General features: G+C 36.8%; 1 protein-coding gene across 2 annotated transcripts in view; it reads left to right on the top strand.

The window, feature by feature from the left end:
* ZNF804B (zinc finger protein 804B) overlaps window positions 1-22,999 on the top strand; it is a 509,973-nt gene that overhangs the window by 476,378 nt on the left and 10,596 nt on the right. The window contains exon 3 of one of the 2 annotated variants that reach the window (XM_032402225.1): window positions 20,875-21,005. In XM_032402225.1, the coding sequence (XP_032258116.1) occupies window positions 20,875-21,005 (131 nt within the window). The remainder of the gene's footprint in view (window positions 1-20,874; window positions 21,006-22,999) is intronic. The other variant, XM_032402226.1, reaches the window with a different exon arrangement.

Below are 22,999 nucleotides of genomic sequence, written 5' to 3'. Positions count from 1 at the left end.
AACTCCAAAGGTTTTGGGAGCTGTGAGCCAGAAACTATGGATGAACACCAAATGTATATTTCTTATAAATCACAATATCACAGACCTTTCCAATGATTTTGGATTTTAGTCTCAGATCACTTCTAAACCACTGATAAATTTTAATCAGGTAAGAAGCTTAATCTGAAAGATTTTTTTGAACTGATTGCTCTGTTTGCTTTGTGAACCAGGGATAGATATAAGGGAGGGTAAAATTGACAGTTTTGAGACTAGCTGGAAAGTTATTATGGTATCCAGGAAGGATATGATGATGGCTGGGTTAAGGTGGAAGCATTTGAGACAAAAAAAGCTATTAATATAGGCTATAATTTAGAAGTGAAGTCAAATAGGACTTGGTGATGGATAGGGAGTTGAGAAAAATTGCCTCGCATTTAGGCAGAGAATTTCAGAGAATGGTATTTTTCTACATTTTTTTTCTTTTTGTCTGAAATAACTGATAGAAAAGAAATAGTAATAGACACCCCAAGCTTTCCACTCACTTATTTTGACAGTTTTTCACCTTATTAGTTTAGCTGATCTCTTGGCTACACAGTTCATTCGTTCATGAATGGCTGCAAGATGCTTATTATTCACATCAACTAAATAAAGTGGACTGCAGTAGATGATCTTGACAGGAGAGAGCAATAGTTTCATCAGATTCTCATGACTCCTTATTTTCTCCTCCCCACCCACCCTATTCACACTTTCCTCAAGAATTATTTCAAATAATTTTTGCTCCTGCCAAATGTGGCTTTCATGACCCACCATGCTCACAACCAGATTTGTCTTTCAGGCTTAGTTTCTCTCTTCTCCTTATATATCCCATGTTTCAGCTAAAAATAGCTCCTCTGTTTTCCTTGAGTACTCCAGAATTTTACCATCCTCTTGTCTTTGCTCCTTTAGTCTTCCAAATGACGTATTAGAATGCCATCTCTCTAAAAACGTTCTACCATCATCAGGGCTTGGAGTGACAGTAATGCATAGTGTCTAGGAGAATTAGTTTAAGATACGTGGGTTATAATCTTGCCTCTGTTACTTATTAGACATGTAGTCTCCAGCAAGTTGTTACCTTCTTTAAGAGCCAATTACTCTTTCTCTAGGATGGGGAAAATAGTAGTATCTGCTTACAGTGTTGCTCTAAAAATGAAGTGATATAATGCATGAACGCACTTCATAACAGTGTTTCACATAAATTAGGTGCTAAATTAATGGTAGGTATCAATATCTTTATTGACGCTCCCTTCAAATGCTATACCTATATGTGAAAAACTCATGATGTCAGTTTGTACTATCAACTTGAATATGATGTCACGTGTTACAATTGTACATATATGTTTGTATATATACATGTGTACATATGCATATAAATGACCAAAAAATGATCTTTTACATTTTCACTATTGTAATTATACGTCCACATCTCTTACATACTTCTTAGCACATCCCGTTGTGCGTTCAGATTGTGTATGTACCAAGCACACAGTCATTTCCTGTGCTGAACATTTTCTCCTCTGCCTTCCATGCAATTCTTAGGGAACTTGCTTATGTCCTCTTTTTACATTGTTTGTACCTGCAACTCCTGCTAAATGAGAGTTAAGCCACAGCTCTCACCCACTCTGTCACAGGTAATTGGATTTGGATGAACCTTTGGCCCTAGTTCTTTTAGGGACATTCTTTCCTTCCATGACTTAGAAATCAGAGTCTGAGGACAGAGCACCAGGCTAAACTGGAGCAGCAGAGCCAGGTTAGACTGGCCATACCCAGGTCTAATACATTCCAAAATAGAGAAAGGCCTGCTGGACAGTGACAGAAGAATGTCATTTGTGTGTCCACAGAAGGGATGCAATCCTCTATTGACAGATAAAATCATCTTGGTTCATAGCTTTCTTGCTGCTGATGTCATTCCATAATTCATCCTACCTACACTTCTTGCCATGTCTCTGAGGAAGATACCCTGTGCACTTCCAAGAAATCATCCCTGGTTTTAGTAGTTTCTCTTGCTAATAAGTAAACCATTCCTGTTGAAGACCATATGCAGACCTCCTTTCCCTCTGCATGCTCTTTGCTGTGCCATATTTTCATCTTCTCTCATCCACAGCACCTCGCTCATTGCCTCACACAGTATAGCAGTAACAATCCAGATAGTGCTCAGTTATTTTTACCACTTCTTGATAATCTTGAATTTAACACCATATTGCTCACAGTGCTGGATCAGACTTATTTAAAAGTGAATTCAAACTAATTTCCTCTGAGAAATGTGGTAGCATTGAGATTTTCTCTTAAGGCCCCCTGGATTGTGGTAAACCTGAGTTGGGAATTACTAAATTGGACTAAAGTATAGTAAAGAGCATAACTGGCTTTTCTTATAGTAAGTCACATGCATGTGGAAAAAACAAGGATACTTCCTGGATCATAATCTTACCCTGGTAAATAATATTTTTTCTGAAGCTGATTTGTATTCCAGAGGTTTCATTTGTTAACCAAGGAGAAAGCAGATCTTTCTGTGTTGCTGGCACAGAAACATTCTAAATTTCAGATGCTAAATCCCAAATGAATATTTCAAAGCTTTCATGGATGTATGTTTTATAAACTACAGTTTATGTGGAGTAGAAAATAAAACTTTTGAAATATAACTGAAAAGTCCCAGTCCTGTGAAGATGGCAGTGTCATGATTCTAAGAGAGAGTTAATGAAAAGTTGCAAAGTACATAAAGAATCTATCAGAGAAAATGGAGAATAGATATTACCAGTTAGGGTTCAGGAGTGAGGCAGTTAAATTCTATAAAACTAAATAAGTTCTATAAAACTGATCATTAGTTATATAATTCTGAGCTAGTTACTCAGCATCTCTTAGACTCAATTTCCTCATGTAAAAAAGTGGAATATGGGTGCAAATAGTACTTAAAAGCTTTTTGGGAAAACTATATCAGATTATTTAAGTACTGGGCTTACCATAATGCCTGGCATGTAAAAAATCTCGTAATTCATGTGGGTTTATTGTTGCTGTATCATTGTAATCATAGACAGATTTTCACCTGAATTCACTTGTTCCGTGGCTCTGAATAAGAGTTGGGTGGGAAAGACTATAAAATTGCATGTATGACAAAATTTATGTTTATAAATAAGTGATGAATAATCATTGAAAGGGCAAACACCACAATATTAATGGATATCTTTGTTAAGAAATAAGGGTAATACATATTCTTAATTCTTTCTACATACATTTTCCAAACTCTCTCCTGACCAAGATGGCCTTCACATTCCCCTCAGCTTGATTAAACTTTAGACTGGCTTCTTCCTGACCATAGGACCCTGACTGCCCTTTTCTTAGAGCACTTACTTTAGAAAATTTGCAACTCTACATTCTTTCTCTGTCACTCAGAGTTGTAAGTCTTCCACAATCCAGAATGTCTCTCTCAGGACATGGGAGCGTACCTTTGGAATGTATTTACTGAAGGGCATAGAGCTCCTATCTCCCAGTCTCTGTGGGAGGATAGGAACCTAACTTCAAGGAGGGATAATTAGCAAAGACAGATGGCCTAATAACATTGAGAGATCTCTGTGATATGTCCTCTCATTCTTCTCCATTACCTCAGCCTGGCCACTGACAAATCCTCCTTTTGTTTCAGTGGAGTTGTGTTCAATTTCTCTTCCCTATTGCAATAGTCTTGAATAAAGTCTTCCTTCTTGTTTACCCTGTGCAGTACAATTTTTTTTCTTTTATACTAAACATATTTATGGTAAAAATGAAAGTACAGGGTATGTTTTTGAGCATGTGTGTGTGTGTATATATGTGTGTGGACATAAAAGAATATTTGTAGCTAAAAATCCTAAAGAGGAAGTTCAGTCTTTTCAAAGTCATTGCCCTCACTTTTTTCTTTTTTTTTTTTTTTTTTAAGATTTTATTTACTTATTTGACAGAGAGAGAGAGACAGTGAGAGAGGGAACACAAGCAGGGGGAGTGGGAGAAGCAGGCTTCCTGCTGAGCAGGGAGCCCAATGCGGGTTCGATCCCAAGACCCTGGGATCATGACCTGAGCTGAAGGCAGATGCTTCACGGACTGAGCCACCCAGGCGCCCCTCAAACTCATTTCTTAGTAAATTATAATGACTGTTTCGGCAAAAACTGCCACTTCAAAAACTCAGCCATAGGAATGCGTTGAAGTGTCCGCCCCAGAGACTCGGCAGCTGATCGGTTTCTAAAGCATAGACCTCCAGTCCCTATTGGCTACTGACTTACAGAGTGGCATTCAGCAAAAGACCTGGTCTGCATCCTGCCTGGATCTCATGTTCCTATATCTGAAGAGAAAGGGGGAAAAAGTTCTGAAAAGAAGGGCAGAATTAGAAATTCAAAAAAGCAGAACATATTTTCACCTAGAAAGAATTTCCCTCCATTAGTTTGCAAGATAGATTTGCATTATAGGCCATAGTTTGGCTGGTTCGAGCCGCACTCTAAACTGGCCTGGCTGCCAGTGTTCTGCCTCTAGCTGTCTTCACCTCATCTGTAAAATGGGAATGATAATAACAACATTTACAGCACAGATTTGTTGTGACGATAAAAGGAATTAATATGCATAAAGCACTTGTGCTTTTTTTTAAAGCACTTGTACTTTTAACTGAGCCTTGTACCTAGTACTTTGATGTCAGCCCTGCTTTATTTTATTGCATTATTAAATATATTAAAACATTGCAAGGAGGAACATACTGGCCACTAGGCAACCTGATTTGAACATGGGAACTGAGTCTCTTAGGAGTTTCTTGCGGCCAAATCGTAGGAGTTTATTTATGACCATGGCTATACCAGAGTCACATGTAAATCTGAGGTCGAGAAATTGCAGGGGCGCCTGGGTGGCTCAGTTTGTTGAATGTCTGCCTTCGGCTCAGGTCGTGATCCCAGGGTCCTGAGATTGAGCGCCACCCTCAGTTCCCCCCAGCATCAGGCTCCCTGCTCAGTGGAGAGTCTGCTTCTCCCTCTCCCTCTGCCCCTCCCCCCAGCTCATGCTCTCTCTCTTTAGCTCTGCTCTCTGTCTCTCTCAAATAAAAAAAAAAAAAAATTCTACATGATACCTCAAAAAAAAAAAAAGTAATGTTAGCGAAGAAGGAAGGGAGCAGCATGTAATATTTGAGTAAATGGTGTATCTGTCACAATCTCTTTTCAGGGTAATTAAGTGTTGTCCCTCAACGTAGATTTTTTTTTGGTGGCATGTGTTTTATCAAATGTTGGTATCATAAAATATTAGACCAATTTTCTATACTTGTACTTCTGGATTGTTCTCAATTTTTCATCATGATAATAAGCATGATAAACATAAATATTATCTAAACTCAAAGGAAATAAAGGCTTTGCTGATAAGGCTTCAGTCTTCAGCAGAGTATTTTATATATTCATATTTTTTTCTTATTTCTGGTTAATTTTTGAAGGAGTTATTTTTCAACCCACTTGTATTTATTTGAAGGTTCATGTGAAATTTATGCATCCATGGTTTCATACCTATTTATTTATACTGAATAACAATGTGTGCTTTTTTATGATCTCTATGTTTATTCTAGTATTTTGTAGAACAACTAATAGTTAGATGGCTTTATTTAGGAAAATTTAGGCCTTCTGAATTACCACTTCTCATAAATTTAATAATATTTTTGTCCAAATTTTGAATTACCATGGTTAATAAGGTTTAGGGAATTCAATTAAAACTAAGCTAAATGAAATAAGGGATAAATCAGCATCATTAAATAGCTGTTGATAGCCGAATTTGCCAGAGTCCATTTCCAGGCATAATTTGTCCCCAATCAACAACTAATTCAAATGTCAAAGTGGATGGTTTTCACTTGAATTACAGATTTCAGTTAATTGCATAATGACATTAAATATCTTATTCCATTAAAATTGTATCTTTGTGATATTTTTTGGAGGAGATTTGAATGTAACAGCCAGTTGGACACTTCAAAGGAAGAAAATAGGACCCCTGAGGCTTTCACCAAGGCCAAAAATTCTACCCTTGACCTTACCTGTATCTCACTCTGCTCTTACTCTGCCCAACTCTGATTTCCACTTTACTTTGACTCACTGTTGAAAAATTTAATTTTTAATTCCTTAAAACATCCTCATCTCAACTGATGCTTTATTTTATTTTATTTTCTAGAAAAGTTAAAAGCTTCTGGAGAATAAAGGCTATGATATTATTTGACTCTGGTCTTAAGAAAGTAAAATTCAAGGCCACTGATTCTTTAGGCCCTGAGTTTGATGAATTCTTTTCTGTACTCAGATATTTCTTAAGGCAACAAAAAAAGTAATTTGGTAATCTTCTTCTCACTCTTTTTTTTAAACTTCTTTTAAAACTTTAATTTGAAAAAAAAAAAAACTTTAATTTGACTAATTTCAGGGTCAAGTATAAGGAAGAGACTTACCATAAAAAGGAATAGAAAATAATCTAGCATACAGACATGGTTAAAACTGTGTATCATTCCCAAAAGGAAGCTATCACAGGCGATTTGAGTAGTGGTTAAGAACAAGGACTCAGGAATTACACAATCTTTTTTTTCTTTTTTTCTAAATGTACTTCCATCAATATTACAAGGAACAGCCTTTGTTCAGATGTGTGATTATATCTGAGGGATGCATTTCTAGGTAGAATTGCTGAGTCAGGGAGATGGTACATACAGAAATGCAATTGCTATTGCCAAATTACCCTCCAAAGGGATTGCAGCAGTCTGTAACTCATACCAAGAATGAATGGATGTGCTTGTTTTCTCACATAGCTAATGCTACTGGGTATTAGAAAACATTATGACTTCATTAGTTTGATAATTGAAAAACTGTGGTCTCTTTGATAGTTATGTTACGTTTCTTTATGAATGAGATTATTTACTTTTTAAAAGTCAAAGTAAATCTATGCAGCCTTTCTTAGTGCACCTGCATTTCAACCTCAAAGTTTTATGTAATAAATATATTTGAAGATATAAAATACACAATGAATAATGCATACAATGCTAGAAAAAGCATAAACACAACTAAAAATTCCCTCTGTTGTAACAATGTTTTTGAAATCGTGAATAGCATTCATCAAATTTTTAAGTCAGCTAAACACTGGCCAAATTTTACACAACTATTATAAATTTTCCTAAATGCACACTTCTGCTTATGTTCTATTTAAGTGCCATACTTTACTAAAATATCTGAAAGTGGCTAATTTTGAAACAATGGAACTCTTTCAGTGTTTTGGAAGTTTAATTTATGAAGTGTCTTGTCACTTCAAATTAAAGTATAATTTTGATCTTAGTGGTAATAATATATTCATTTGGTGTATTTTTCCAAGAAACGTTTACAATCACTAATAGAAAGAATATATGAAATGCTATTTTTCAGTAGTAGCAACTATGGATGTTGATAAAGTTTTGTTCAAATAATTTTGATTTTAAAAATAATATATTTCTGGGGCACCTGGGTGGCTCAGTCTGTTAAGCGTCTGCCTTAGACTCATGAGGCCTGAGCCACCAAGTCAGCAGGGTGTCTGTTTCTCCCTCCCCTCTGCCCTCCCCTCCCCAGACCTCTGCCTCCCCACACCCTTGTGTATGCTCTCTCTCTCTCTCAAATAAATAAATAAAATCTTTAAAAATAATGCATTTCTAATCAGATTATTTGCTTATCAAAGAGGCACTAATTATTGAGAAAATAACTAGAGTGGACTTAAAGAAATACTTATTTTTATAGTCTAGGAAATGAAAAATTTGAAAATAAGTTTTACTCCAAAAATAAATAAACACTTAGTTTATTTAAGGAGATAAAGAAATCAAGAGTCAAATTAAAGGAGACACTTGCAGTCTTGACTAAAACCTATTTTTTCTCAAGTACATATTCAGCTAGAACCTTAGTTTCCCAAGCCTTCTGCGATTAGCAATGCAGCATTTATCATGAGTTTCCCACAGTGCACTTAATAAATGGAGTTACACTTTTGAAAAAAAAAAAAAAAAGGATAAAAATATTTTAAAAGACGACTTACCAGTTTCACTTACAGAATCCCCCTGCCCCAGAACCAGGGAGTCTTTTTAGCATTATTCAAATATGAGGCTCTTTATTCTTGGAACATCCAGACACTCTTGACTGGACTATCTACATTTTCCTCATTTCTTTCCTCAGCAGTACCTCCATGCAAAGATAGGCAAAGTATAGAAAAGACCACGAATCTCAAATCTGCCTAATATTTTCTGAGGCGTTATCAGGGAAACGCTTGAAATAAAAAATGATTCAATCTGTTGAGTTCAGAAAATTAGCTGTGCATTTAATAGCTCTGCGGGATCCTATTCAAGGAGAATATTCGGGGCTTGGTTTGTTAACAAAGTCAGGCTTGATTCAGTGAGACTTCCCATAGGAAACTGGGAATGGTAAAGCTAAATCGACATCTTCATAGGAACGCTAGAAGTTATCCCGGAAGCAGTGGTAGTTTCGCATTCAGTGTTCTATATTTATTATTGTCCGTTAAATAAAACTGGTATTTTCCTCCAAATACCATTTGTCTTTCTCCCACTACTACCTGCTTTCTTGTTTCCCCTGGATCTCATTATTTCTCTCTGTGAGGGCATCCCATGTGGTGTGTAAATCTGGAATTAACCACCTCCCTCATCTTGAACTAACAGGAACAGGATTGTTTCTCTCGCTGGGGTTGGCAAACTTTCTGGAAAGGGTCAGACAGTAAGTAAAGTTTTGACTTTGCAAGTCGTATGGTCTCTGTTGCAAAAATTTAACTCTGCCATTTTAGCTTGAAACTAGCCAGAGAGGAGATGTAAACAAAGGGGCATGGCTGTGTTTCAATATCACTTTATTTACAGAAACAAGCGGAGAGCCAGGTTTGACCGAGGGGCTTTAGCTTGCTTACCTCTGCTTCTAACTCAATACTCAAGTAGTAAATCAATTTCGAATCTTTTAGGAGAATTGATACCTTTAAATTTAGGCTTTTACGAGGATGGCGAAGAAAATCGTCTGGAAACTTCTCCATATCCTGTTTCGCAGCCCAGTGGCTCAGAGCTTATAGGGAGGAATTTTATATCTGAAAGAAGCAGTGCCCTTAGTTGAACACTAACTGCAGCATCCCTTTTGTCAACATTTAGCAAATTTAGTAGAAGGGGCACTGTGTTTACCTAGTCAGTGTCCCTTCCACCCTCTCTCCTTACTAACAGAGCTGGGATTGATTTGAGGGGTGGCTGTAATCCTAGCTGAAAACCTGGATTCCCCATACTCCTGACTTAAATGCTAAAAGCATGTGACGTCCTTCTAGCAAATGATATGCAAATGAAGTCTACTTGGTGCAGTTTCCAAAAAGCTGTTGTTTATAGGACTTAAGGAAAGTACAGAGTCAGCTTTTGCCCTTAGCTCTTCTTTCTCCCTACCTGGAATGCAGTTTTTTTTTGTTGTTGTTTTTTTTTTTTATTTTTTATTTTTTTTTTAAAGATTTTATTTATTTATTTGACAGAGAGAGAGATAGCGAGAGCAGGAACACAAGCAGGGGGAGTGGGAGAGGGAGAAGCAGGCTTCCCGCGGAGCAGGGAGCCCGACACGGGGCTCGATCCCAGGACCCTGGGATCATGACCTGAGCCGGAGGCAGACGCTTAACGACTGAGCCACCCAGGCGCCCCTGGAATGCAGTTTTGATGTCTGATATTTCTCGGGTGTACTGCAGCCAGGATGATAAAGCCACATGTCTTAGTTGGAGGAAACTCAAAGCTGAAAGGAGATTGAGCTATGGCCTTTCTAGAGAAGGTTCAAGGACTGTGCTATATGCTTGAGTATGGATTCTTGGATTAGCGCAAAATTAACCTGATTAGAGTAAGCCGCTGCAGACGAGTCTGATACACACAGCCCAAATGAACGCTGGTGTCTTTAGCTTTAAAATATCATCTCTATTTATTGTGTAAGAGTAACATGATCCAAAATTCAATTTTACACCAGAGTCTAATTTCATTAATGTCTCATTTCTGTTCCTGTCTCTGTTTTAAGAGTTTCTTCTCAAAGACAGTTCTATTTCAAAATAGCATTTGGTTAGGAAATTGAAGAAATCTCGAGAACACTTTCCCTGTACTAAGACAGTCTTCGTTTGCAGGTATGTTCAGAATTAAATAATTCTGCCTGCAATATTCTCAGCAGGTGTCACTGACCCTAAACTCGGGTATGAAAGAGTGGGAGGATGAAGTAGAAATGGAAAGAGCTTTTGAAAATCAATATAATACGAGGCTGTACAAGATGCCACAATATAAGGAGTTGCTCTTGAAGAAGCAGTGGGATGGTGGGGTCAGAGGGCATCAGGTCAAGTTTTCCTTAGGAACTGAATGGGGAGCAGGTGACCATGAAGGAGTCATCTAGCCGGGAAATAATGCTGCAGAGCAGATAACAGCCTGTTAAATAAAGACGGCATCGTGACAGCAACTGCACAGTCTGCGGGAGGACAGAGCTCTGCCATGGGATTCTCGTAACATTTCCTTTTTAGACTCTTAGGGCTCAGTGCAAATCATTTATTTCCTAAAACTTTCCCTGAAAGAATGTGATTGATTCTTTTGATCTTTAAAAATAAACAGATAGGGTCACCTGGGGGGCTCAGTTGGTAAGCATCTGCCTTCAGCTCAGGTCATGATCTCAAGGTCTTGAGATTGAGTGCTGCATCGGGCTCCCTGCTCGGCGGGGAGTCTGCTTGTCCCTCTCCCTCTGACTGCCACTCTGCCTGTCAAATAAATAAATAAAATCTTTAAAAAAATAAATTAAAATAAACATAGAAAATAGTCCCTTAAGGCCTTGTTCTGGTCCGCATGATGCCAAAGATAGAAATGAACTTCACAAAAATATCCTTAACCCATTTGATACCTTAACACATTAATCCTTTGAGACCCATTCTAACTCTACATTTTGACACTTGGAGGTGTTTCTAAAAGACAGAGATTTGTAAACTTTATTTGAACATTTTTATAGCATGAATAATACTTTATAAAGATAAATTATAAATAATTTACATACTAGACTAAAAAATGTCTGAAACATTCTGACACTCTCTACTTTTTCTCCACAGAAATAGTTGCAGTTTTGAGACCCAGTTACATGAGGAAAAAGTGTCTGGATTTTCTTAATCTACATTCTTGTGTTTCTTACATTGAATTTATTCACCATGGTCTAGACTGTGATGGAATGCAAAATTATTTTTTTGAGGTCTTATTAACTAATGATTAATCTAATCAGATGTTTACACAAGTCATAACCTTTAATTAATGAATTTCTATTTGTTCATTCCAGAAATGCTGGATTTCTCCAAACCTAGACATACTTTCTGCAGACACTTAATGGGAGTTAATACTATTCTAATATGGTGGGTGTGTTCTTATCATGCTGTGAACATGGAGAAGGGTGAGGATTAAAAGCTCCTTGAATTTTACTACTAAACCAGTTTGAAAAACAATTTGCATTCACTCATCACCAAAGCACTTCCTTTGTAATGCTGCTAATCATTTCACAACAACCACTAGAGATATTGACCTTGCTATCTTATTGGCTATATTCTTGCCTAATATAATGTGGCTCACAAAAGTACTAAAAACTTTATGCCATGGTACAGAAAATAAATAAACCCTACTGTTAAAAATCCAATAAATGTTTGTGCCTTGTGTCACAGCTGACTCGGCCTTGGAAGGGGGTGGCATGGTGGCTTGTCAGGGGCATCTACCTTACCCACCTGAGTATATTCCCCTCCTAAGCCACAGAGGTACCTCAGGCTATTTGGGGTTATAAAGAAATGTCTTTTATATTAACCACATTTTTAGGTTATTTTAGAATCTACAAACATCCCCAAACTCGCACATAACAGTGGTGTCTTCAGACCTGGCCTTATCTCTACTGAATATTGGGCCTGGTCAGTGAAAGAGTCCAGAAATGAGCCCAGCAAGGAATCTCTAGGTCCTGATTGTCACAGCACAGTGGGGTGACCATAAGCAATTAGATTTAGAGCCCAGCAATTCCTACTTCAGCAGGGATATGAAGAATCTTCCAGATACTGCTGTGAAGTATTTAACAGCATTTGTGAAGGAATGGATGGAGGCAGAGTATCAGCTCCAGGTTCATTTCTTCTCACCTATTTCTGGCTTGCTTGTGGCTCTGTTGGTCCTCAGAGGAGTAAATGCAGCCAAGGGAATATGCTCAGAAGCATTCATTCCGGAACACAGCAGGGAGCTCATCCTGGTGAGTAGCCCAGACTGTATCTTCTAAGAAGATGGGAGACCTTAAAATATTTTAGTTCATTTCACTATCTGTGTTTGTATAGCGACGAGATCACATAAAAGACGACATGCAAAAAAGCAGAAAATAAGGAAAGTCCCATTTCAACATGTAGAATTCTTCTGAGAAATAATAAAGACATTTTATATAATTTAATTCTTTTGTCTTGATCATATTGTTTTTCAAATTATGCCCTCTCCTGTTTTAGGTTATTGTTAATTATCTATAAATGTCTCCCAAATCATTTCGGTAAAAACATTTCTAAACAATGAACAATATCTAAGAACAGGGTAGACTTTTAATTTCACAAAATGAAACTATTATAAATGTCTAGAATTTTACATAAGCTCTTCTGACTTTTCCTTACTTTTATGAAGATCAGACATTCTGTTTTTAAGTCACAGTTCTTGGCTTGGTGTCTGCTTTGGTGTGGATCATGCCATTTAACCTTCTATGTTTGTTTCTTTGTCTCTAAACTGAGGTTAATAATTTTGACCTTTTGCATTGAGGTTTTGCTCCTCTGTGAAGAAAAACATGAATGCAAAGTACCCTGGGATCTATAGATGAAAATGCAGGGATGGAAAGAATTATTTTATTTAAGAGAGGAAAAAAGGTAGATACACATGAGTAAATCTGTTTCACACGTGCCGTTCTGCTCCAGTGAAGGTGAATGGAGAGTGGTTACCAGCGTGGGCAGAGGCTCACATGCATGTTCTGACCAGTACGCAATAATATTGGGGATATTACCATTCCAAGCACACAGAGATTCACTGACCTGATCAATTTGCTTCTTCATTTATCTATTCACGGCTGAATTCCACTTGCAAGGCATGTGCCAAACATTCATGTTGGCAGGTAGGGAAATAAAGATTGCTTAGTTTGTGCTTTGAAAATGAAGCTGAGAAAAAAATTAAATTCCAAATATTTCATAAATGTGTTTAAGCAACTATATCTCCATAAGCCTTATGTGACTTTTTGTTGAGAGCGAATGAAATGCATTGCGAAACTGGAGAAGATATGTGAGGACTGTTTTACTTCCTTTAACCTGACCCCTGCATCTGTCCTTTATTAAATTGCTTTTGATCTGGGCAAGGACCATGGCCTCTCTTCAGGACCAGGAAGACCATCTGTTCTGTACGTTCTCTTTTAAATTCCTTTGCAAAATACAAGGACATGAACTAGTCCCCATTTCCCTCTAGGAAATACTTTTACCCTCTTTCCTGATTGAGATCCATTTTAGATAATAGTAATACCCAAGAGCAAACTTCAAATAAGATTTATCAAAGAAAAGTCTGCCAACACATCATACTTGAATCCAAAATTTATAATTTTCTTCAGTAGTGAAGATCATGGACTTACAGAAAGTACATGTTTCGATGAAACATTATAAATTGTTCAAGACAAGGGTGAGGAACATACCCAGCACATTTCCTTTTCCTGTCTTATGGTGAGCGCTGTGAATTGTGTAAGACTGTTGAATCACAGACCTGTACCTCTGAAACAAATAATACATTATATGTTAAAAAAAAAAAAAAAAAAGGAAGAAGATAGCAGGAGAGGAAGAATGAAGGGGGGGAAATCAGAGGGGGAGACGAACCATGAGAGACCATGGACTCTGAGAAACAAACTGAGGGTTCTAGAGGGGAGGGGGGTGGGGGATGGGTTAACCTGGTGATGGGTATTAAGGAGGGCACGTTCTGCATGGAGCACTGGGTGTTATGAAATAACTGGGTGTTTATATGCAAACAATGAATCATGGAACACTACATCAAAAACTAATGATGTAATGTATGGTGATTAACATAACATAATAAAAAAAAAAAAAGAAGAAAAAAAAAGAATATGGTGAAAATGATGCTATGTGACTTCCAAGGACGTAGCTTCTGCTTGGCATTCTCCTTGAATTATTCATTCTGGGGTAAGCCAGTCACCATGTTGTGAGGATACTCATATAGCCTTGTGAAAAGGAGTGAACAAGCCACCTTGAAAGGGGATCCCTCCAGTCTCAGTTGAGCTTCCAGAAGACTGCGGCTCCACCCGACATCTAGACCAAACCTTCATGAGAAATCCTGAGCCAGCAACTGCTCAGCTAAGCTGCTCCTGACCTATAGAAACCTTGAGAGATAATAAATGTTTGTTGTGGTTTAAAAAAAAAAAAGAAAAGAAAAGACTACACCTACCAGTTTTGTAAAATCCAGATGAAAACTACTCAAACACTTTGTTTTCAGTAAGAATATCAATCAAGTGTTCTTTCTTAATAGCTCCCCATTGCCAGGTAAATCAAGGGCTTTTTATTTCTGCTGCTTCCCAAAGATCTATAAAATCTGACCATTCCTTACCTCTAAAAGTGATCATAGTTCATACCCGTTGAGAATTTGCTATATATCAGGTGCTGTGCTAGTATCTAAACTGATACTAACTTTTACCTTTATCAACTCAAATAATAATTCCAAGAACTCTACATGGCAAATAGTGATCGTTTGCCAAGTTACAAATGTGTAAACTGAAGTTTGGGAAGATTGAGTAAACTTCTTAGAGACTCAAAGCTAGTGAGTGACAGAAACAATATACAAAGTCATGTCTGACTGATTTCAGAATCCTTCTCTTAACCCCTACACTGTATTATCTATCATCCAACACCTCTGGACACCAGACACTTTGTTTTATTGCCCCCCATTGTTAGGTGTTACTCTCTGTCTTTCTTACTCCCCATCCCAGGGAGGTTCAACTTCACCTGCTCTAACCTATTCACCCCAAGTCCCTGCTGATAAGCAATGATTACTGAGCTTTCTGCAATTCTTTGTAAATGTGTGAGATAACAACTTTTGTTTTTCTGAAATATATTTGTCTTGTGCTGTTCTCAATAAGAACCAATCAACTCTATACTGTCAAAGAACTTTTATTTATTTTCAACTGCTTTGTTTTCTGTTTAGACTAAGATTACTGACAGTTATAGGACATGCCGTTTTTTTTTAAATAAGTGGATTTTTATTAGAACGGGAGAAGAAAAGTAGAAACTTGGGAAAACCCAAGCTAAAATATGAGGTTGGCAAAATTTGACCCCCAGATTCTTGGAAGTCTTCCTTATCTGTCCAGTTCTCTTTTCATTAGACAAGTGAACTGTTGGAAAAGTCTTTTATAATAGGCGTGATCACGTTGGTGTAACCAGTTCCAAAAATATGGTATTTGCGATTAACATTCTGTTGTTTGATGGAAGGTCATTGAAAACTCCTAATATAATTGTGGATTTAACTTTTTCTCTTTGCAGTTTTATCCATTTTTGTTTTGTGTATTTTGAAGCTTTGTTATTAGGCATAGAAACATTTAGGCTTATTTTGTCATTCTGATTTATTTACTCCATATCATTATGAAATAACCCTTTTTTTATTCCCGGTAATAAATCTGCTCTAAAATCTACTCTGCTTGATAGTGATTGAGCCCCTCTAGCTTTCTTTTCCCTGCTGTTGACATGATATATCTTTTTATATTCTTTTAACCAATTGTATCTGTATTTTAAAGTTTGTTTTTGTAGTTAACATACAGTTGGAGCTTACTTTTAAATCCAAACTGATACTAACTTTTAATTCCAGTGTTTAGACCATTTACATTTAATTTGATTAGTGATATGTTTAGATTTTAGTTGTTACCTTGCTATTTGTTTTGTAACTATCCCATCTATTTTACCTTCCTTTTTACTTTTTTTCTGCCTTCTTTTGGATTGAGTAAATGTAGTGATTTCCTTTTATCTTCTTTGTTATCCTATTGGCTAAAACACTTTGTTTTATTATACTAATGGTTGCCATAGAGCATACTGTGCACTTCTTTACTGATCACGGTCTGCCTTCAATTGTTACTCTACTATTTCATGTATTGAGTAAGACCTTTCAACATACTTGTTTTTTCTCCTCTCTTGGGTTTTGTGCTATTGTTGTCAAACATTTTAATTATAAATTTGTTATAAATCCCCTATTTATAGCTAAAACATAGCTATTTTTTTTTTGCTTAAATGTTCTAAATACATTCAAATACTAAGAAATAGGTCTTATTTATCCTGTAGTTACAATTTCTAGTGTTTATTCTTTTGTGCAGATGCACATTTCTATCTGGTATTATTTTCCTTTTGCCCAGTGATATTCTTTAACATATTCTGTGGGTGTGCTCCTGAATTTTTCCAGTTTTTCTTGTCTTAAAATATTTTTATTTTGGGGTGCCTGGGTGGCTCAGTCGTTAAGCGTCTGCCTTCGGCTCAGGTCATGATCCCAGGGTCCTGGGATCGAGCCCCGCATCGGGCTCCCTGCTCCACGGGAAGCCTGCTTCTCCCTCTCCCACTCCCCCTGCTTGTGTTCCCTCTCTCACTATGTCTCTCTCTGTCAAATAAATAAATAAAATCTTTAAATAAAATAAAATATTTTTATTTCATCTTCTTTAAAAAAAAAGATATTTTGGGGGCACATGGGTGACTCAGTTGGTTAAGTGTCAGACTCTTGGTTTCAGCTCAGGTGATGATCTCAGGGTCATGAGATTGATCCCCATGCCAGTAGACATGCTCAACACAGAGTCTGCTTGAGATTCTCTCCCTCTCTCTCTGTCCCTCCCCCTGCTCATGTGCTCTCTCTCTCTCTCTAAAATAAAATAAATAAAATCTTAAAAAAAAGATATTTTCACTAAGTATAAAATTTTATTTTGAGAAGTTTTTAATTTTTGTCAAGAAATTTAAATATGTTGCCTCACGTTTTCTCACTTGTATTGTTTCCAATAAGAATTCTTTTGCCATCCTACTCATTGGTTCTGTATAGCAATATGTCATTTCTCTTTAGATGTTTTTTTAAAAATTCCACTTTTTACTGATTTTTTAAAAAATTTGATAATAACAAGTCTTGGTATAGTTTTCTCATGCTTGAGATTTTGGGGGGTATCTATGGGTTTTTGGTTTTCAGGAAATCTGGAAAATTTTCACCCATTATATTTGCAAATACTCCCTCTCCCTTTTTCAGAGACTCCAATTGCACCATTGTCCAGCTGATCACCACCTTTTATCTACTTTTTGAGCTCATAGGATATAGTTATAACTGTCCTAATGTCCTTTTCTGCCAATTCTAGCATCTGATCAGTTCTGTATTGGTGTCAATTGACTATTTTCCTCATTTTAGGCTGTGCTTTCTTGATAATCTTTGCATTCCTGATAATTTTTGATTGGTTGTTAGATGTTATTAAATTTTCCTTGGTTTTGCTGAATATTTTTGTATTCATATAAATTTCTTTAAATTTGGTTCTGAAATGCAATTAAGTTACTTGCAGTCAGGTTTATACTTGGATCTCTTGCTTTTATGATTCGCTAGGCAAATCAAAATTAGTCCTCAATCCACAGTAAATTATTCTCTACTGAAGCAAGGTTTTCCTGAATTCTTTTTTTTTTTTTTTTTTAAGTAGGTTTATGCCCAGTATGGAGCCCAACACAGGGCTTGTACTCACAACCCTGAGATCAAGACTTGATCTGAGATCAAGAGTCAGATACTTAACTGACTGAGCCACCCAGATGCCCCAAGATTTCCCTGAATTCTAAACTCAATGTCCCATGAGTTTTTCCAGTTTCGTTGGTGAGAACAGGCGCTATTCCTGACCCTATATGAATACTAGGTGCTGCTGCCATTAATTCTTTCAGGTGGCCCTTTCCTTGGCTTTGAGTAGTTTTTTTCACGTAATTCAGCCTGCTGAAAATTTGAGGGGATCCCTCTTTAGATCTCTGGGGTTTTTCTCTGTGCAGCCTTGAGCATTCAGCATTTGCTAAGCCAAATCTGTGGCTAGATGTCTTTAAACAAAATCTCTTCCAATTTTCTGTGTTCCTTAAACACAGTTTAACTTTGCTGACTGCCTTAACACAACAAATCTCTACCTCCCCAGTCAGTCTTAACTTTTCCTCTATGCTCCAAACACATCTTGTGTCCACCCCTATTGAGAAACTCAATACCATTTTATAAAAATATTTATTCACTTGTCTGTCTTCCTTGAAGGGAAAATTATTGATTTGACAATTAGATGTCCCTATTATATAGTAGTAGTTAACAGTATGTGTTGTTGGGTAAATAAGACAGAATTCTCAATCATTTCTGTAACTCAGAGCTAGCAGTGCAGTTTGGGAATCTGGGATGCTCATGAAAGAAACAGAGGCATACCTGGAAGTTTCAAAGGAGATTCCAGTCAAGTGTCAGTTGTTGTGAGCAAATGAATACATTTCCTCTCCTAGGCTATTCAGGTTTTACATACAAGTAATATCAAATATTAAATAAATATAATATAGAGAGTTTATGTGGGCTCTTAAACTGTGTAGGACAATTTCCAAAAGATCTTTGCTCATAAGGCAAGCTTTTACTTCAAAAACTAGATTATTATGTATAGGGAGGCTAAGGAAGTGTGAGTAGGAGGGTAAGTAGGATTGGAGATTTTAAAAACCTTTCCCTTCTGACCATGGCTGTCTCTTAAGGCCTAGACACTCTGCTATTTATCAGCTCTAGAGAACTGTTGATTGTTTTTTGTTTTGTTTTGCTTTGCTTTGTTTTTTTACACATGGGCTGTAATTTTATTTCTTGAAATTTTCTGCTATTTAAAACCTCTAAAACTTTTGTCAAAAATTGAATCCATGTCTTTCTCTGATTGACTTATTTCACTCAGCATAATACCCTCCAGTTTCATCCATGTCGTTGCAAAGCATATGACCTCACTGATATGAGGAATTCTTAATCTCAGGAAACAAACTGAGGGCTGCTGGAGTGGTGAGGAGTGGGAGGGATGGGGTGGCTGGGTGATAGACATTGGGGAGTGTATGTGCTATGGTGAGTGCTGTGAATTGTGTAAGACTGATGAATCACAGACCTGTACCTCTGAAACAAATAATACATTATCTGTTTAAAAAAAGAAGAAGAAGAAGATAGCAGGAGGGGAAGAATGAAGCGGGGGAAATCGGAGGGGAGACGAACCACGAGAGACTATGGACTCTGAGAAATAAACTGAAGGTTCTAGAGGGGAGAGGGGTGGGGGGATGTGCTAGCCTGGTGATGGGTATTAAAGAGGGCACGTTCTGCATGGAGCACTGGGTGTTATATGCAAACAATGAATCATGGAACACTACATCAAAAACTAATGATGTAATGTATGGTGATTAACATAACATAATAAAAAAAAAATTGAATCCAGATTGACTCCACTGTTCCCCTTTTGGCCATTTCTAGTTCTGTGAAACTCTTTTTTCTTTTTTAAAGATTTATTTACTTATTTGAAAGAGAGAGAGAAAGAGAGAGAGAGAGCCGGGGGAGGGGCAGAGGGAAAGAGAAACTCAAGCAGACTCAAGCAGAGCCCACAGGGCTCGATCTCACGACCCTGAGATCACGACCCGAGCTGAAACCAAGAGTCGGACGCTTAACCGACTAAGCCACCCAGGCGCCCCTTGTTCTCTGTGCTTAGAATATCCTCTCTTTGAAAAGTTGGTCTTGCCTCCCTTTTCAGATACTTAGCCCAGATGTGGTTATCTGGCCGCCATCTCCCATAAGCATGTCCCCTTTCAGGAAAAAGCTGATAATCATTAAAGTTTGGGGCTCTTGCTTTATGGGTGGGCAATAGTCCAGTACTGCATTATGACCTCACTGGAGAGCTATGTGGTTTTTGCCATTCGTGGGAAATATCTTCTCTACCTGATTTGGAAAATGAAAACAAATTAAATGGATATAGATTTCAGACAGTTTGAAATCATTTTGTACGGGTTAAGAGAGACTAATCTTCAAATATCTTCTCAAGTCAGGATTAAGTGCCAAGCTTCAAGATGCTCATTTGATTGTGGCTGTTTCTCAATTTGTTCAATATCATTAGGTGTGTTTAGTGGCCAATTCTGAAGTAGAAATCCAAACAGGTAATGAGCAACATCCAATTTGCATGTAAGCCAATTGTTTTAGAGAAAAGATTAATTAAAAGAAGTGGTAGGTTAATTTAAATCAAGCAAGGCCAAGCATCTATCCTGAGTTTAAATCCCTGATCCATTTTTATCCTCCTGGATAGAAAATAGGAATCTGCATTGGATAAATACCTCCACCAGGAAAAAATGAATTAAGAATCACATTTAGAGCTTTGAACTAAATCTTTCACAATAACAGATGCTCTTAAATGAAACAAGCTCATTTCACCAAGTATATTTAATAGCATCAATTTTCATGAGGAAGAGTAAGTATGTTTTACAAGTTAGAGGGTGGGGGGCAATGTTGAGAGGTAAGTGCACCCTATAACCTCCTCTCCCTTCACCCATTCATATATCACACATTTTTTGACTTATGTTTTCACAGGCACATAAATGATTGCAGACATGTAGCCAGGGTGGCCCCAACAAGAACTGGGGTTCAGCTTGGCAGCACACTTCTGTAGTGATTGTGACAAGCTTTGATAAATAAGCCAGTTGACAACTACATTTATCTTGGAGAAGAGAGTAACATCAATGGAAAAAGCACTTTTTTACTCTGTCCATCCAGAAAGTTACCTCTGCACCCAGGACAAAGTTTAATAAGGAGCCTTATGGATGGAAAAAAATATTATTTATAGTACCCTTTCTGTTTTTCTTCTCTGTCCATAGAGACTGAAGGAATTAAAGCAACGGGAATTTGCTCGAAACGTAGCTTCCAAGTCATGGAAAGATGAGAAGAAACAAGAAAAAGCACTTAAACGGCTTCATCAGCTGGCCGAGTTAAGACAACAGTCTGAATGGTAAGAATTAGAGGTATCTCAGATGGTTCAAAACTCTCTTCAATCATTGGGGAAATGTCAAAGATTTATTTGATTCACTGTTACAATGTAAACAAATTATAATTAATTGAAACATACATTTGAGAGCAAATGGTTCTAGTAGTTAAAGGCTCATAAGTTAGTTCCTTTGGTATCTGACTTTTTTCTTTCCCAATATTGTTAATTTTATGTGCTCTTTAATGAAATGATCTAAGAATGATTCTAATATACTGGCACTTATTCTATCCAGTTGATTCAAGTGGACGCATTTAGCTCTTTAGTAATTATTTTAACTTTTATAATAATAATTTAAAAAACCATAAAGAACAGTGCATCTTTTTGGGGAGGAAATAAATCTGTACATTTCCCTGTACACACTTGAATCTGAAGTAAATAGCACTATCATTGTCCAGATGACAAGAGAAGATGTAATTAATGCAGTTAAATTTACCACACCGTGCCATTTAAATTGATAATTATAACACATGTTATACTAATACGTCCTTGTAGCTGAAAAATAGCTGTTTTACATAAGCTTGGAACTGCCAAATGTTTCAAAGTGAGGAGACTGTTACCTGGAACTCAATTAAATTTGCAGGTTGTGATTTGTGTTCATATGAATCATAATGTAGAACACCTAATGTAGCTCATTAATGCAGTTGACAGCAACCTGGTGAATTGTGAAATTTATAGTTCTGTGCCACCATTGAAACCCCTGTTGTTGAAATGAAAAACAAGATGCAAGAAATTTGGGAATGAATGACTCATATTATTGAGTGTCGTAAAATATTAGAGCTCACGTTTCATTCTAAGAAAATATTTATTTTAAGGATCAATTTACGAGTAAAAACACAGCATTCACCTTACATATGTCCATGTATTTGTATTTGTACCACTATCTTAGACTAATTTAATTAACTTATCAAAATACATAAAAAATAATCACGCAAAAATTAAGTGAGAAATTTGGTATAAAGAAAAAATAAAGTTTGAAAAAATATGTGTCCAGAGGTGAGGTTAATATAAAAAATGCATGCTCTGAGGTCCTCTACAATCATAGAAACAGGACACACAACTGGTATTGAGCTTTGTACCTGCCAACACATTGAGGATCTTATGCTATTCAAACACACTGTCAGTAAGATGCCAGATAGTCCTTGTCAAAACAGGACTCAGAAGAAAAAGTCTAATGATAATTGTGGTAGCATGAAGGAAAAAAATCTGAGGAATATGTTAATTCCTGGGTGACTTATTATGGTATTATAAGATTTTAAAAAAGAGGCAAACCTCACTATAGAGAGACAACTTTTAGGTAGGTCCTTTAAAAACACACGACAAAAAATCTGAGTAGACTTAATACACATAATTTTGGTTATTTTATTAGTAGAAAGTTGTCACACTTCTGCACTTCTACTGACCCATTCCATATTTTCCTTTGGGAGAAATAATGGTGGTGATGGTTATGATGCTTTTGTTTACAAGTGCTGAGTTTACAAAGCTACTCCTGAAGTATATTCCAAATTAAAACAAATTAAAAGATCTACTCGATGGGGGTTGAGCTGAAAATCATATTAGCTAAAAAAAAACACATACGTTATAGAATAGACATACTCTCCAGGTTCCTTTTTTTTTTTTTTCCACATTGTTAGGGAAATGATAGGTGTTTAGCTTTCCACATACAAAACTCGGAACCAGGAAAATTATTGCATTCTTTTCTGCTATCTGCCATCTGCCCTCCAGCCAATTGTTCTTTTTGCTTAAGCAGCCTCATGGCCTAAGGGAAGTCACTTAATAGAATTATTTAATATTTCCATCTTGGCAGCTGAATTGAAAAATGAAAGTAAGAAATAAAATGAAAAAGAAAAAAGATCATCTGTATTACTACCCCCCTCCTGAACAACATTTCTCTGTCCATTATTCTCATTACAAAGACTTCTAAGTAGGATGATGCAGATAACAAGAAAATTTTTCTGTGG

Source organism: Phoca vitulina, unplaced genomic scaffold (assembly GCF_004348235.1).
Source record: "Phoca vitulina isolate PV1807 unplaced genomic scaffold, GSC_HSeal_1.0 scaffold4, whole genome shotgun sequence".
Taxonomy (NCBI): Eukaryota; Metazoa; Chordata; class Mammalia; order Carnivora; family Phocidae; genus Phoca; species Phoca vitulina.
The sequence above is the reverse complement of the archived record's forward strand: the minus strand, read 5'-3'. Positions and strand labels throughout refer to the sequence as shown.